General features: G+C 35.6%; 1 protein-coding gene across 1 annotated transcript; it reads left to right on the forward strand.

The window, feature by feature from the left end:
• Window positions 1-7,997: 7,997 nt before the first annotated feature.
• LOC149171728 (SKP1-like protein 1B) lies at window positions 7,998-8,871 on the forward strand. The gene is made up of 2 exons (XM_089427574.1): window positions 7,998-8,300; window positions 8,673-8,871. The coding sequence occupies exons 1-2, from the start codon at window positions 7,998-8,000 to the stop codon at window positions 8,844-8,846; spliced, it is 477 nt and encodes a 158-aa protein (XP_089283700.1). The 3' UTR covers window positions 8,847-8,871.
• Window positions 8,872-16,266: the final 7,395 nt, after the last annotated feature.

Genomic DNA, 16,266 nt, shown 5'->3' on the forward strand with positions numbered 1-16,266 from the left:
TATGGTAGCGGTTGAGCCGGCGAGGGCCAAGGCCCATCGGCTTGGGGGTGGCCAGGGTGGTGGCCCGCCAGCTCGTATGAATATATATCTTTTTTATTTAACAATAGGGCAGTTTATTTAAATGTTTCTCACAAAAAAGGTTATTAGACAAATTAAAGAGCCACCAATATTGCCCGCTTTAGGAGCTAATTTTCATGCCTCGGGGTCAGTCATATTGTAGGATACTTAAACCTATCCCACAACCCAACTTTGACCAGAATGTTGACTAGCTCGTTCTCCCTCATACGATCTCGGATTGATGAATCATCCACACTGCCGCAATCAGGACAACGAGATATACGCTTTGGTTCTGGTTTGAAATCATTCTGACCATTTTCATTTCGAGCATTCATAAGCCGTCTTTTTTCCGTGTGTGTCCCTGGAGCCACCTAGATCAATCCTCCCGAGTAAGGTGGTTTTGGTGCTCCAAAAGCATAAAAAATAATCTCCAACTTCTCTATACCTTGTTTACATCACATGCATCCTAAAAGGTCTCGCTTCCATCTCCTTCACCTTTGTTCCTCGGAGCCTTAAGAAATGAGCCGACACCTGCAATTTGTGCCACATTGTTTTTGCAAAGTACATGCTTGTCTTAACTGACCAAATAATGACCCAAGCGTCCCACACTTGCCACGAGTTTATAACACATACTCAGTGGTCAAGTTCACATTAAGATGGACGCAAAACCCCGGCTACGAGAACAAGGCCAACATATCATTGTTTCTCCAACAAGTGATGGAAAACACATCATCACTGTAACACGTGATTTACAAACATAAGGCCAAACACTATTGTTTTTCTTTGGCAAATGATGGAAGCAAAAAATCACTTTCACAGTTTATCATGCTATTCAAAATAAGACCAAACATCATTGTTATTGAGCGAGTGATGAAAACACATCATCACTTTTGCATTTTAAAATGCAACAAATGATTTAAAAAAGAATGACCATGAAATGCTAACATATCTAGAAACCACTTTTCACTTATCAAGGTGCATGGGTCACATCATTGTGGCGCATTCATTCGTCGAACAATTGTTTCATTTGGTTCATGCACATACACTTTGTCTTTAGGTTGCTGCTCTGGATGGAGCCTCCAATAAGTGGCTCTTTGATGGCCACTTCTGTCACAATGACTGCAATCGATTTCTTCCTCCATATCTACTTAACATGTTTATTTACCTGTTGTTGAGAGGGTCGTTCATGCTTCATCATTTTGTGTGTTGCCATTCTTTTGCAATACTCAGAAAATGTATGTCTATGTAATCCACAAAAGGTACATGTTTTTCGATGCCATGTTTTACATTCATCTTTAAAAACATGATTATAATCAAAATGAACATTCAAATGTTGAGAGTGGCTATACCTTTCCTTGTTATCTCTGGTATAAGTATGGCGATGAGAGGTTGCCTCAGCTCTTTCCCTGCAATGGAAACTACCATGGGATGATGGGGATGCGTTCGCATCATTCTCTTTCCTCGATCATTTCAACGATGTCTCGAGAGAATCTGAAACATTTGAGCATTCTCCCTCCATGTATCTCAAGCCTGCAAATTGAGGTCTCTACATAACATACAATGGTTGAGTTATGCATTCGTTATTAATACGAAGTTCTGTTTCCTCCTTATTCCTCGAAACGATACGAAGCCTCATGTTTGTCCATGTAATTGGGATCTGCAAATCACCAACATAAATAAATAATATGTGAAGACAAAACCAAAAGGAAATCAATATCTTTTACCTTCTCTGTCGATTTTGAAAGAACTGATGAGGCCTTCTCATCATTTGTTGTTGGTGGTTCACTAGCTGTCTCAGCGCATTCCCCAACTTCCTTTATAACATACTCAAGTCCTGTTAGACAGGGTAATTCCTCCACATTGGTGGGGTTGACAATGCCTTGCACATTAACACCAAAGCCTTTTCCTTGATACCCCATTCTCTTCAATGGTTTGGAGCTAATTCCTGTGGTATAATTTTCAAAAAGAGTGAAATCATCATCAGGACAAATAGATGAATTCAAAGAACTACTTTTTACCTCACATGGGTCACACTGCAGTTTTTGTAAGGCCTCTTCCTTTGTTTGCAACAGTCATACAAAATTGTGTTTCTCCTCTTTCTCTTCATGTAGATGCATCTTCAATTTAGCGTTCTCTATTTGAAGATTCTGCTTGTTGTGCTTCAGTTCTTCTAGGGCCTCTTCCGTGGCTTGCAACTGAAGCTGCAATCGCTCTCTTTCTTCTACGTCTTTCTTTAGAGTTTCATACATTATTTCCACTCTTTTGGAAATTTTGAGCATGGTCTCATACATCACCTTTTCATCCTTTTTCGCTGCACATTCCATTGTTCATGGTGCAATTGGCATCCATGCAAAGACCGCTCTGATACCGCTTGATCCAGGTCTGGGTGTCACAAAGGACCCTCCCAATACCTTTTACTTTTTTGATATGTTAGATTTCATTTTTAAAAGAACATAAATGAATACATGTGCATTTTTTAAAGAAGAGGAACATGTCAATCATCAACAACATAAAAACATAAGCTGTTGATAACGAAGTTCGTCTAGGAGGGACTACGTCTTCGGGCCCCAGTGTCAAGATGGTGTAGGTTGCTACATTATGTGTTATCAATAGTGATGATGTACATAGATATGGCGTCGCTATCATACAAGCAAAATTTCCTCACGCAGGAGTGTTACCAAGAGATGTTCCACTATAGGAACTCTCAGTCAAAAGACTCCTATCAATATGACACAAACTCATGCATGATGAGCATACCACTAACATGGCAGAAAAGGGATCTCAATGCAAACATACATGACGAAAATGTGAGTATCCCATAAACATACAACAAAGGGATCTCAAAACATAACATGACGAATCATGACAACAAGTACATCACATAGACGATTCCCCGTCAAATCAAGCAGGAATCATGAAAACAAGTAATAAACAAGATCCCTCATCAACATCAAATAGGGATCTGTGCAGCACAATGCATGTCAAAAGATGTACATGAACACATTGCATATACCTCACAACAAAGGGCCATCTAACGAAGCGGATGTCAAACTTCTGAAGATGTTCGTGCCATCGATCGAATGACATCAATCGCATGGAAATTGTTTCTCACACATGAAAGTTGACACCTGCATTCCAACTAGAAAGGTGGAAGAAGAATATAATGAGAAAGTGAAAAATATGAATGCACCATCAGATTTGTGGCATCGAATAGTGCAAAATCAATTGTCAAATTTCTGAATTTTGGGAAATTGAGAATCTGGGCTCAAGGAATCTTTTAGATTCCCTTTAGATTCCTCAAAGATTTTTCTCCATGGGTGGACTGGAAATACACAACTCAAAAGGCGAATCTAACCTCCCCATTGCGATTACTGCAGAAAACCGTGGAAAAAAACTGTAAACTTGACTATGTTCTGACAATTATTTTTTTTACTTCCCCAGAGAATCTTTGGGCTTCAAAGAATGTCATGCCTCCTTTGCCTTAAAATCTCTGACCGCTCCGGGTTCCTCCATCCCCTCTTAGGCTCATTGACAAAATGAGTTTATATGTAAGTCCTGGGCGGATTAACCCATGTGGGGTTGGTGGGCACAATGGCAGAGTTTAGAAAATGGTTGAGGAGAAGTCGTGGGATCAAATCCTGCCCCTCCCAAATTAACATGCAAAATATTTTTTTTTTAGATTTTATTATTGGGTGATGGGTCCACTGCTTTGGTGGCCTGCGCCAAATTTCTTGCCATCGGTTCCAAATGGTATTAAAGGCGGCATGGTGTGCATTAAAGGGGAGTCGCATTGTTTTATTTGACATGTCATGTTGGTAGGCCATTAACTATGCGTACACTTGCAGATAGGGATGTGGATGGGGTCCACTGAGGTAGCCCACGCACCCCATTAATATGAACATTGTATGGTGGTCGATGGAGGGTCCGGCGGGGTCATGGTCGTCGCCCCATATTTAAACATAGATTTTGTGGTTTATGGTTGCGGTTGGGCTTGAGGGGGTCATGGCCCATCGGCCCTTTAATACAATTTTGTTATATAATACATTTTGGGGGTGGCATGGGTGGTGGCCCACCAGCTCGTATATATATATATATATATATATATATATATATGATTTTATTTAGTAATAGGGAAATTTGTTCAAATTTATCTAACATAAGTGTTATTAGAAAAAATAAAGAGGAAAAATTTTAGCCCACTTGGGGAGCTAAGTTTCATGCCTCGGGGTCAGTCAAATTCTAGGACACTTAAACCTGGCCCACAGCCCAACTTTGACCAGAAATTTGGCTAGTTCATTCTCCCTCATACAAGCTTGGATTGATGAACCGTTCACACTACCATGATTAGGATGATGAGATATATTCTTAGGTCCTAGTTTGAAATCATCTTGACCATTTTTATTTTTGAGTGTTCATAAACCCTCTTTGTCCTGTGTGTGTCCCTGGAGCCACCTAGATCATTAAGAGAAGATCTAGAGTGTCTCCACCGTGAACTCAATTGATCAATTCCAACTAATGTATGCAGGCTCTTAGAGTGCCTCAAACCTACTTTAAGAGTTTTTACTTTGGCAACAATTTTTTATTTTAATTATCAGTTGTGACAACCTTAGTTAGGTGGCCTAAAATTTGTTTATTAAGTTTTTAAGATAGGTCCTCAAGAAATTAACTATATAGGAGGAACATAAGCATTATCCTTCTAAAAAGAGTTGAAATATTCACCATAAAGAAAACCATCACAAAAATTGAATGCTTCAATCCAATTTGTTTACTTTCATTCAAAAAATGGAATGGCAGTCAGGAAAAATGTGAAAGAGATCCAACTACAAGTGAATACAAGGGTTTCGTTTTAACATAACAAAAATATTGTTTTAAGAATAAAAGAAAACAATAACATCAAAAAATCCAAACGAATATAAATATGTACTTCCTTTTCACAGAGATAAAGGTAGAAAACTTGCAGCATAATGTTTTTCTAATAACAGGCCCACAAGAATAGAACCTAGAGGAAATTTATAGGTCAGATCAATAAACTAATGATAAAGAATCTCAAACAACTAAAACTTTGAAGCTCTAAAAATCCCAAAGAAACACAAATCCAAATCAATACAGAGTTGTCAGAGTAATTTAATATATTGATATATAAGATAAAAACAGGGGAACAAACTATGCAATGGACTGAAGTCAAGTGAATAGTTGCTGAAAATAAACTTATTGGGGAGAAAAGGTGTCTATGGCTTAAATTTTTACCTGTGTTCTTCCTCGGTCCATGGAATTCCCTTGCGACCTTCATGGTCAGATTTGGAGCTCCCCTTTCCCATTACATTACTTTCAGATGTCATATTCGCATAAACAGAAGAATGGGTTTCGCCTTTCTTTGCACTTCCATTATCAATAGCTCACTTTGCATTAACCATCAAGGACATCAAACAAGAACACATTTCTTGAAACTTAGGGCTTAGAGAATAGAATGAAGTATGTTAAACCTCTTTCTCAATGATAATATGTTCCACTTGTGACACACTGTTCTCAATCTGAGGATTCTCTTGAGTGGCAATCTAGCCAAGACTAGCTCTAATATCTCCTCAGGAAGTCTCTTCCATACAGAGGGAATGGTTGGAATCTCTTCTCTACATTGATTTTCTGGTACAAATTTCTCAGTATCTTCATTTTTCGAAGGCACTCATTTAGAGCATTACAACAACACCAACATCAGGTTTTTTGGGACCCAATCACTCACTCGTGTTATCAAATCCATGGGTTTACCCAAACCCTTGCTTCTAAATTTTAAGTTTTCTCTTCCAAATGCTTCAATCTGACCATTTCATACACTCAACCTCTCTCCTCCAACTTCGATATTTTTCTCAACGCCAGCTGAGTCAAAGTGAACCTCAAATCCTCCTTTACCACATCGTCTTTGAACAACCTTGAGAGATTGCACCTCGACGAGACGGAAATTATGTCAAAGGCTTTTAGGTAGGTTGGCTTGGGGGTGGGGAAGGCTTAGCCAACATCTTCCAGTTGCCTATGAGCACTTCAAGCTCTGGTAGAACCAAGAAACCTCCATGAGATGTCGAACAATGATCCCCATCATAGGGTTAGGGTCTCGCAATGATATAACCAGAAATCAAACTTCAGAGGAAAATGAGGTGGGCATTTGAAATCCCCTTGTAGATATTCTTACACATTACTATCATACTCGCATCTTAGAATGATAGGTACCCCGTGAGGAGCACAAACAATATGACCATGCAAGACCAGATGTTGGCCTTGGCTCCGTCAGATCCCTTCTTCGTAATCACCTCTGGCAAAACGTATGCTGGTGTGGCGCATGCCATCTAGAGAAGGTAGTCATGTCTAAACTGCTTCGGCATCGCATTGAGGTTGAAGATGGTGGCCTTCATATCACGATTTTCCTCTAATAACAGGTTCTATGGCTTCAAATCGAGGTGATATACATCAATTGTGACAGAAGTCAATCGCATTAATCAACTATTGAAGAGCTCGCTCCCAGAGTTCAAGAGTTCGTTGACGATGTCTTTACCTATGCGAATTGAATACTAGTGTTCAACGAATTCATAAATACTTTCTCGTGATCGAATGGTTCATCTTTTCTCAGTCGTCTAACATATAATATTACGACACAATAAGGGGGGAGTTTATTTTGAAGATGAATGCCTTGTGACGTAAATATATACATAATTGACATTAAAATAATTTACATAACATGTACATTCAAATTAAATTGTTTCTTTATTATTAATAATGTAGTTTTAAGAGGAGACCTCTCCATCTGCCCAGCTCTATTTGCAAATCTTACCAGCTCAGCAGAGTCAGCTTGATTGGGTCAAAGTTGGAAAAAAGAAAGGGAAAAAATGTCGAATAGTTGATTCTACCCACGTTGGGTAGAATCCTTTGTTCTGCTTCTGCTTCTTTGTTCTTCTTGTTACTTCTTGTTCAACACTGCTCTCTTCTTGGTTTCTCTTGGGGGCCGATGTGGATAGTTTATCCTTTTCGGCTGCCCGTTTTCCTGCTTCTCTTGGACGTATCTTCATATTGTACCATACTTCCTCTTAATAGATTTAGTTTTTTACCGAGAAAAAAAAATGTATTTTTAAGTATATGTCAATATTAATTCTTATAAAAATATTTTATTGATAACCCACATTAATTATTCTTTTTATATAAAACATAAAAATATTTTATTTTAACAATTTTATGAACATAAATTAGTTAACATAGATCTTCAATTAGTTTATTTAAATCTCTTGTTGAAATATTTTTGAAAACACATTTTTTTACTTATTTTTCTTATTGTAGCCAATATTATTTTTCTGTTTACAATATAATTTTTATTTTTTTTTAAAGGGAAAAAATAGCCAATAAACTTACACATCCCCTCCGCTCAATAAATAATATTAGTTAATCATATTTCTTATTTTTTGATGATAGACATTCAATAGTATAATATTTTATTATATATTTTATTTTTATGATATTTTTTTGTTTTTGTTAATTCTTTTGTTTTGTTAACAGCTAAACTGGACGTCCTAGCTATTTTTAGCAAGGAATAATACCCTAAAATAGGCAATTTGGCCCACTAATACCATAAAATAGGTGGAGCATGAATCGAAAACAATTAGCGGGTAAAAAACAATAAAATAAGAAAACCCTAAAAGCTCTAGGTTTGGGTTATGTTAACTAGAGTTAAGAAAAAATAATTAAAAAAAGCAGCGAATGGCCCATGGCATGGTTATTTGGGTAATCAATCAGGCTATAAATATATGGACTTATTGCCCTTACCACATATCGCTCATCTCATATTGATCGAGCAAAAGTTCGTTCATACTTTCTCGAGTTCTCTTCGCTTATACACAGAAATTCAGTCATTTCTTTTTATTCAGATCATCTTTTATTCGGATCAACTTTTTAGTTGGGGAGCCATGGCCTCGGAAAGCAAGGTGACTTTGAAGAGCTCAGATGGCGAATTGTTTGATGTCACTGAGGCTGTGGCATTTGAATCTCAGACCATCAAGTACATGATCGAGGACACTGGCACCGCCAATCCTATTCCGCTGCCAAACGTTTCTAGTGAGATACTCTCGAAGGTCATCGAATACTGCAAGTACCATGTCGATGCTCAGAACCCCGCACATGAGAAATCGGCCATTTCGGAGGACGAAATCAAGACTTGGGATGAAGAATTCGTTAAAGTCGATCAGGCCACTTTGTTCGACCTTATCCTGGTATTCTGTCAGAAACTCTTATTTGATGGTTTGGTATTCTTTGAACCAAACTATCGCTTTTCTTATTTGTTGTTTTGAGGGGTCTAATCTACCTGAATTACCCCAACCCAACCAAATTGTTTGGAACCTCTGAGTACAGTTACCGATGGCTTCTCCAGTAAATCAATGTTCCATCAACTAATTGTTTTTTTAATTTCTGAGATCCTTCAATGCTAGAAATCTCTGTGTAGTCTCATTCCATGTAATTGTTCTGCAATATCTTCGTCGCTTTCTTTAGTAATGCTTAGCACATGTATATGCCTGTCCAGGCTATAGATACATTTGTATATTTTACGGAAATTTTGGCTTATTAAGCTTTTCGGGTTTTTGCAGGCTGCTAATTACCTAAACATAAAAAATCTGCTAGATCTTACATGTCAGACTGTTGCCGACATGATAAAAGGGAAAACGCCAGAAGAAATACGTAAAACTTTCAACATAAAGAATGATTTTACTCCTGAAGAGGAGGAGGAGGTCAGGCGTGAAAATCAGTGGGCCTTTGAATGATTCTAGGGAATTGGTGCAAAAACAGTATATATATTTCTGTGTCATGGTGTTTTCTTTCTGTGTCATGGTGTTTTCTTTTATTGTAGTCGAGAACTAGTCGAGAATTTGTGTAGAAACTATTAGTGGTAGACTTTTTTTGTTTGGATTCATCAACTTCTAATACTGGACCGGCTTTGAAACTTTAATGCCAATGGTTTGTTCTTGTTGAATAATTTTATAAAGATCTCGGAGCAACTTCTTCAATAGTATTGGGCTTCTGGAATTTCTGATAAATATTGTAAATTTTTTTTTTGGTCAATTGTGTAGTGAAATGGGCTCCAATTGCATGATTTTAACGTTTTGAATTTTTTTGAATCTATGTGCACTGGTTTTAACATTTTGAATTTTTTTGAATCTATGTGGACTGGATGGCTTTTTCATTTTTATTTCCTTGTATTGCACGAATGAATGCGAGTTTGGAGTATTATTGCACGAATGAATGCGCTGAGTTTAGAGTATTATTGCACGAATGAATGCTATGAGTTTAGAGGATTATTGCACGAATGAATGGGTCCAACTGTGTGGCATGCTTGTATATGTTTTACTATAGTAATTTAGAAGGTGGGGACTGAAAGAAATGTAATTAGATTTGGAATTTTTTTTCTTAAAAATTGTTTTTGCAAGTAGAACATGTTGTTTTATTAAAAGAAAATTCACATGTCTTATCTGGTTTTAACATTTTGAATTTTTATTTTTAATTTATGTGCCTTGAATATCTTCTATATTTTTAATTTCCTTGCTATTATTATTGCATAAATGAATTCGCTAAATTTAGAGTATTATTGCACGAATAAATGGCCTCAGTTTGGATCCAAGGGTTTAATATTTTGATTTGGTTTTGAATTTATGTGCCCTGAATGGCTTTTATATTTTTAATTTCCTTGCAATTATTATTGCACGAGTGAATTCAGTAAATTTAGAGTATTGTTGCACGAATAAATTTAGAGTTTGGATCGCCGCAGCTGGATGCTTTCTTTTGCTAGGTGCCATTTCTGTTGTATCCACTAGTTGAGAGCCTTCTTTTCCTGCGAAAAGCTCATAAAGTTGCAAATGAGGGCATGCTCTTGCATATACAGCCTGTACGCAGCTATTTCAGGGTCTTTGATTTCTAGTGTTGGTATTTCTTAGTTTTTGGTTTGCACGTGTTTCGGGCCGATTGCTGAGCCCAGGTATCAGTTAGGTGCTCACACAGTTCATGTAACTTAGCCTTTTTGATCAGGGTTCTTTCCGAGTGCAATCACTCTATTTGGCCACGGTCATTTGTATGACAAGTCTAAAATCCAAAAGCAAATATTTAGTCATGTCAATTCTATCGCCTTTCAACCTTGGTTTCAAATGGCTTTTATAATTTTTACTATCATTCAATCTCATTGTCGCCATAAAGATTGAATTTTTGATGATGTTGAAATTGTTGATTATCTTTTTAAGGAGTTGTATCAGTTACGTGCTCACGTAGTTCATGTAACTTAGCTTCTTTCATTAGGGTTCACAGCCTGGCTAAAACTCTACCGAGGCTAAAAATTGTAGCATCTGACATTTATAAATATTATATAACTTGGTTCAATATCCTTACTCTACCGAGGCTGAAAATTGTAGCATCTGACATTTATAAATATTATATAACTTGGTTCAACATCCTTACAATGGTAAGACCGCTATTTCATTCCTTGTAATTGTATTGATGATGTAACTATATTAGTTGTGTTTCGTTTTTAATGTTTACGGGTTCATTAATGCAAGGTTTGAGGAGTCGAGGAGAGTGTGTTGTGGGGATAGGGAGGTGTGGCAATTCTTTGCAATATATGTTCTCGGAAAATTTCTGGGAGAATTTCCATTCCACTGCCAATAAATTTCTTCCAGATTCACTCATTTATTTTTCAGGAATCTCTCATTTCTTAAATTAGTCCTGGAATCCAAAATAACATGAGTTGAATTTTACTTTTGATATAGTTATTTTAGGTGTATAAGAGTTTAAATTTCATTTCATGAAGCTAACCCAGTTTCACCATCGTAAATTTAGAGAGGCCCTGGAGATTGAGAAAAGGTCGAACAATTTTAATAGGGATGATGGCTTTAGCAGTTGCTGGGTTCCAGCCTTTAAATCTTCCTAGCCTCCTCATTCCCCTTTTGGTAGGTCTTAGGGTTTTTGTCTTCCATCTCCCCGTGTTCTGTTTTTGACGGGTTTGTCATGGAGTGCAAGAGTTAGTATTATGTTATTAAGTAATTTCAGGCTAATTATGATATTATCCTTATCCCAGGGGGTAAATTAGTATTAGATTAGATTCTTTGCTTTTCCTTTGACTGATTTCCTTATATTGAATTAATAAAGACCCCCCTTTTTTAAACCTTATAAGTAATAACATAGTTGTTTTTAATAATAATGTTAGTATTAGATATTGATTAATGGATATAAATTACTATATTCATTATAAGAGGTTATGATAAACAAGAAATTATTGGAAATATATGATATAATATTGAGTTAATGGATAGACTATTATTAATGAACATGGACTTGAATTATGGTATTTACTATATTAGAATTATAATTTATTAAGTGAATATAGATTACTTAATAAACATAAATTATTATATGAACTTATTAAATTAATTTCGAATGGGCCATCACTTTTAAATAATAAAAATGATTTATTTTAGAGAAGATTTAGGTTACCATTGGTCCCTTAATCTTAATAATTATTATTAAATAATTACATAGTTACCTATTGTAACTATAAGAATAATAGTGACTTAATACTATTTATTATATTTAGGAATAATAATAAATATTTTTATAATGTATTAATGACCATTTCATTATTTAATTTACCCTAATTTATTAATGACCTTTTATCTAATTATCCATTGGACCCTTTGATTTAAACAATTTATTAAATAAATACACAGTTACCTATTGTAACTAAATTCTAAGAACAATAGTAATTTAATACCATTTATTTGTTTTTAGATAATTTTAAATATAGGTTAATTAATAAATATGAAGATATAATGACCATTATATTTAAAAACAATAAATTTATTCAATTAACTTATATTAATAGTAAAATTAGGGGTTTGACTTTGATCCTCTGGTTAAAATTAGCTGTTGCAATATAGCCGTTGGAGTCTCTGCACACTCTATTTAATCAAGCTAAGCCAGATCAGTTCTTGAACTTGTCCTGACGATGAACCACACTTGTTGGTTCGAAACGCTACAAAAGATTAATTATGTGATTTCGCCGAAGATTATCTAGACAATGTTATGGATCACAGAAGTCTAAATTCCTTAACATTTACATCATGTCTATAGTTTAACATTATAAATTAAATTTTGTTATTTTTTCATATTTTTCATTTTAACTTTTATTGTCTACATTCTTATTATGTAATCATTACATATTTATAGTTGGAGTTGGATTTTCTCTTACTAATCTTACATAGTTTCATTTTCCCTTACTCATTTTGTGCAAGCTAATCCTTTACAAAGGGGAAAGTACATGGCTATTACTTTCTGATATTAGTTTGAATGAGAAATATGAAAAAAAATTCAAATGCATGAAGGGTTTACATATTTTTAAGTAAGATTAATTATTTTCCTTTAGTAAGACTTCATTTCCACTGGCATTGCCAATTGAACTACCCCAAGTGGACATTTCTAAAATGTTATTTCAAAATTTAAATATTTTTAATTTTTATATCAAACTCATATATAAGTTTATATAAATTTCAATTTCATTTCTATTACTTCATCTTTAGCTTTATTATTTGAATAATAGTTTATATAAAATTAAGTTTCTATAAAATTTAAATAATTGTATATAAAATTTAATGGATTACATAAAATATATGTATATAAAAAATATTTGACTATGTTTCTTAATATTCATGGTAACTACTCACATGACTATATCTTCAATTGAATTCTAGCTTTATTATTTCAATAATGGTTTCTATAAAATTAAGTTGCTATAAAATCTATTTACACATAAAATTAGATGTATATAGAAAAATTTATTTGACTCTGTTAAACTTTTCAATAACATAAATATTCATGAGAACTACTCCAATAATCACATATTGAACCCAAGTTTAAAACTTTATGGGAAATTGGAAAAAAAATTGGAAAGTTTTCTTGCCCCACTATGCATATGGTGAATCTATAACTTTGTTAGCCTCTATTTCCTATTACTTTATTCAGCGTACAATTTCCATGTAAAATATATTTTTAGAATATAGATTGTAAACAATCTAAACTCTACTTTAGCTATATTTAAACTAAGCCATAAGTACTAACTACTACATAACATTTTTACATTTTATATTTACTCTTTTATATTTATCACACATTGTGTATTGCTAATAAGACATTTGGTTTATTAGTTGATATTGATCGCATGCATATATCCTTCAATATGGAAACAATTTATTTTTGATGATTTTCGAAAACTAATAAGGGCCGTAATTTTTTTTCACCTCCCTCGTTTCTTGATTGGACAACTATTGGGAATAATGCTTAATTAGTTATGTTAATTGCTGACAAAGTAGTAGATTGTTAGGATGATCAGTGCTGGAAGTTGTTGGAAATTCGCTGTAATGCCAGTAGATTGATTGCAAAGTTGATTGACAAATATTTTAGTAATAGTTTTACTATTTAAGAATGTAGTTTATACTTGAATTTAATATATGAGATTTGCAGCATTTCTTGGCTCACACAGTCATTGTGTTTTTTAATTGTTTTATCTTTTATATGTTTTTTTTCTTCATATCACTGTTTTCTCATTTGGCTGGAAATAAGTCATTTCATATTCTACATGTGGTATCAGAGCATGTAAATTTTTTTTGGGTTAAAGTTGTATTGCTGGAATTTCGCCAAAGTGCGGAGCCACGCAGGTCGTATAATGAGAAACTGCGTATCTGTCTTAAGACATTTATTGGCTGACTTTTCTTGTTGATAAGATCTGACAGATGGCACTAGTTTAGGGGGAGCATATGTTTTGAATGCATTGTTGGCATTAAGGGTAATAGTCCTTGGTAATGATGCTTACATAGATAAATGATTCATCTTGCTATGAGTTGTTCACATGGTTCTTGGATCATATTTGTGGTTGATTCTCTAATGGTGCTTACATGGGATGATTATTCAAAGTTGCATTGTTGAAGACATGATGATGATGAGGTCTTACCTATATGATGATAGGTTTTTTCGTACATATGTTGATTGATGCAAATATTCCCAAATGATGAAAATCATGGCCATGGCATTTCTCACATAGAATTTGAAATTCTGTTGATGCGGACATACCTTGATGATTCATGCACTAATGCAAGTTGCTGATCTAGTTGCTGTTGACAGATACTATGGAGCAGATCATACAGTGTTGTTGCTGATGTTTATCTTAGGTGATTGGTCTCTGTTATGAATGTCATATCACGAATCATGATGTAATATTATCTCTCTATCTATTGTAGTCATCACTTTAGGTCATGTAACGACCTATGTATGTTGCCCCACTATGCCAGGGATGAAGATGTAATATTTCTGATATATCCCCACTTGGTTGGGTGGATGACCCTCACTTGGTTGGGTGATGGATATATGTATTGAGTCTTTTGGTGATAGGAAGGTCATTTATGACGTATAGAGTCATGTTCTTCTTGTAGAACATCTTTTTGTAGACCTTGCTTACTGTTAGGAGGAGCTTGAGCATGAACCTCACTATATAGCAAGAACAGACATTTCAGCTTTTTCTCAGAAAGAGCATGATCAGATTGGTGCATCATGGCATATACAAAGGGGGAGCTCAATCAGAGACTTCAGCAGATCTAGTTTATAGTCAAGGGGAGCATGTTCTTAGGGGGAGCATAACCCTTTTCCCTTGATGTCAAAGGGGTAGAGTGATTTGGTGTTGTTGCCATCAAGTCCAAAGGGGGAGATTGTTGGCATTATGATGCATGTGTTGTACTTGATGGCAACCCTCTCATAGAAGATAATCTCAGTTGTGTACATTCAGATGAATCCACCAAAGAGATGGATGTAGGACAGTTCAAATGGATCAGATGATGGTTCACAAGTAAGCTTTTCCATCATGTCCGAAGGGGGAGATTGTTGGCATTATGGCTAAAGTATTGTCCTTGATGGCAACCCATACAAGTGATAGATCACTGTACAACAGGTCAGTAGCAGAGATTGATGATCAGCTCTCAAATATTGAAGAAAATAATGGGTACGCCAGTACACCGTGCAAAATATGCCTACACGCAGGCATGTCTTAGATAAACTACGTACATACACGCAAGTCACCCGTTCATGAGGTGAGTACCCCCAGTTCACTCACTTCAAGGCAGAGAAGCGCGCTCAAATGGGGTTTCTTATGTTTGGCCCGTGGTATTTAGCCCGCCGTTCTTGATTCTATGGTTTTGGCGCATGGTATTATTATTATTGAACCCCTATTGATCCATGATTTTAGGAAGGGCTTGCCTATATAAAGCAAAGGAGATCATTTGGCTAGACACTTGTGAAATTAGAAGATCTTAAGAGAAGATAGATCTGAAATTCTTGTAATCGGTTTGTGAGAGAGAGTTGAATCAATATCAAGGAGAAACATGAGAATAACAAGTCAGATCTACTAATGGGTTGATATCTCCTCGGCGCATGTTCAGATCTGTAGATCTGACAGTCTGGGTTATTCTTGAAGTCTTGAAATCATCTATACCCGTAGGTACACAAGTACATTGAAAGAAAAGTGCGAAGATACGCAGGCGCAAAAGTGCTGCTGGTGCGTAGATACGCAGGACCAGACGCTCTGCAGATGCGGAGGAGCGCAGGCAGTTCATTGGACACAAAGCACAGGTACGTAGGAAGTCTGTGAGGCACAGTGCGTGGGTATGCAGGAACGCAGTTGAAACAATGCGTACTTCTACGCAGGTGTTATATGGGTGAAGCTGCGTACTTCTCATGAAATCTATTTAGCTGCCCCTATTTATTGTTGTGACCTGGGTTTTGAAGTGATGTCTGGTTTCTGGTTTTAAGTTCTGATAACAGCAGTGATTGATTAAATGTTTATACATTGATGGATGAATGGATCAGGTTCTTATTGACTCATTTTATGTGATCTGATGGACTAGATCTGATCGATGACTCACTTGTATATGTATTGATCTAGTGCTTGGGTAATTCAGAAGGTTGTTTGATTATGAGCTTCAATGTTGTTGGGCCCAGTATTAAAATTGGATGAAATGTGGCCTTTCAGATTATGTGTTGTGCTTCAGTGTATCCAGTATAAAAATTGATGAAACGTGGTACCTGGAGAGAGAAGATCATAGGTTAGCACCTACGTACTAGTATGTAAGCTAGTACAAGATCCAAAGGAAATCTTTGGAG

Source organism: Pinus tabuliformis, chromosome 4_2 (genome assembly GCF_031772625.1).
Source record: "Pinus tabuliformis cultivar Carrire ecotype Pingquan chromosome 4_2, CPIR1, whole genome shotgun sequence".
Lineage (NCBI taxonomy): Eukaryota > Viridiplantae > Streptophyta > Pinopsida > Pinales > Pinaceae > Pinus > Pinus tabuliformis.

What these genes read in the sequence shown, in the direction of transcription:
- LOC149171728 (XM_089427574.1), top strand. Translation starts at nt 7,998, where the DNA reads ATGGCCTCGGAAAGCAAGGTGACTTTGAAGAGCTCAGATGGCGAATTG. An exon ending in CTTTGTTCGACCTTATCCTG is followed by an intron (nt 8,301 to 8,672) that starts GTATTCTGTCAG and finishes GGGTTTTTGCAG; the next exon opens with GCTGCTAATTACCTAAACAT.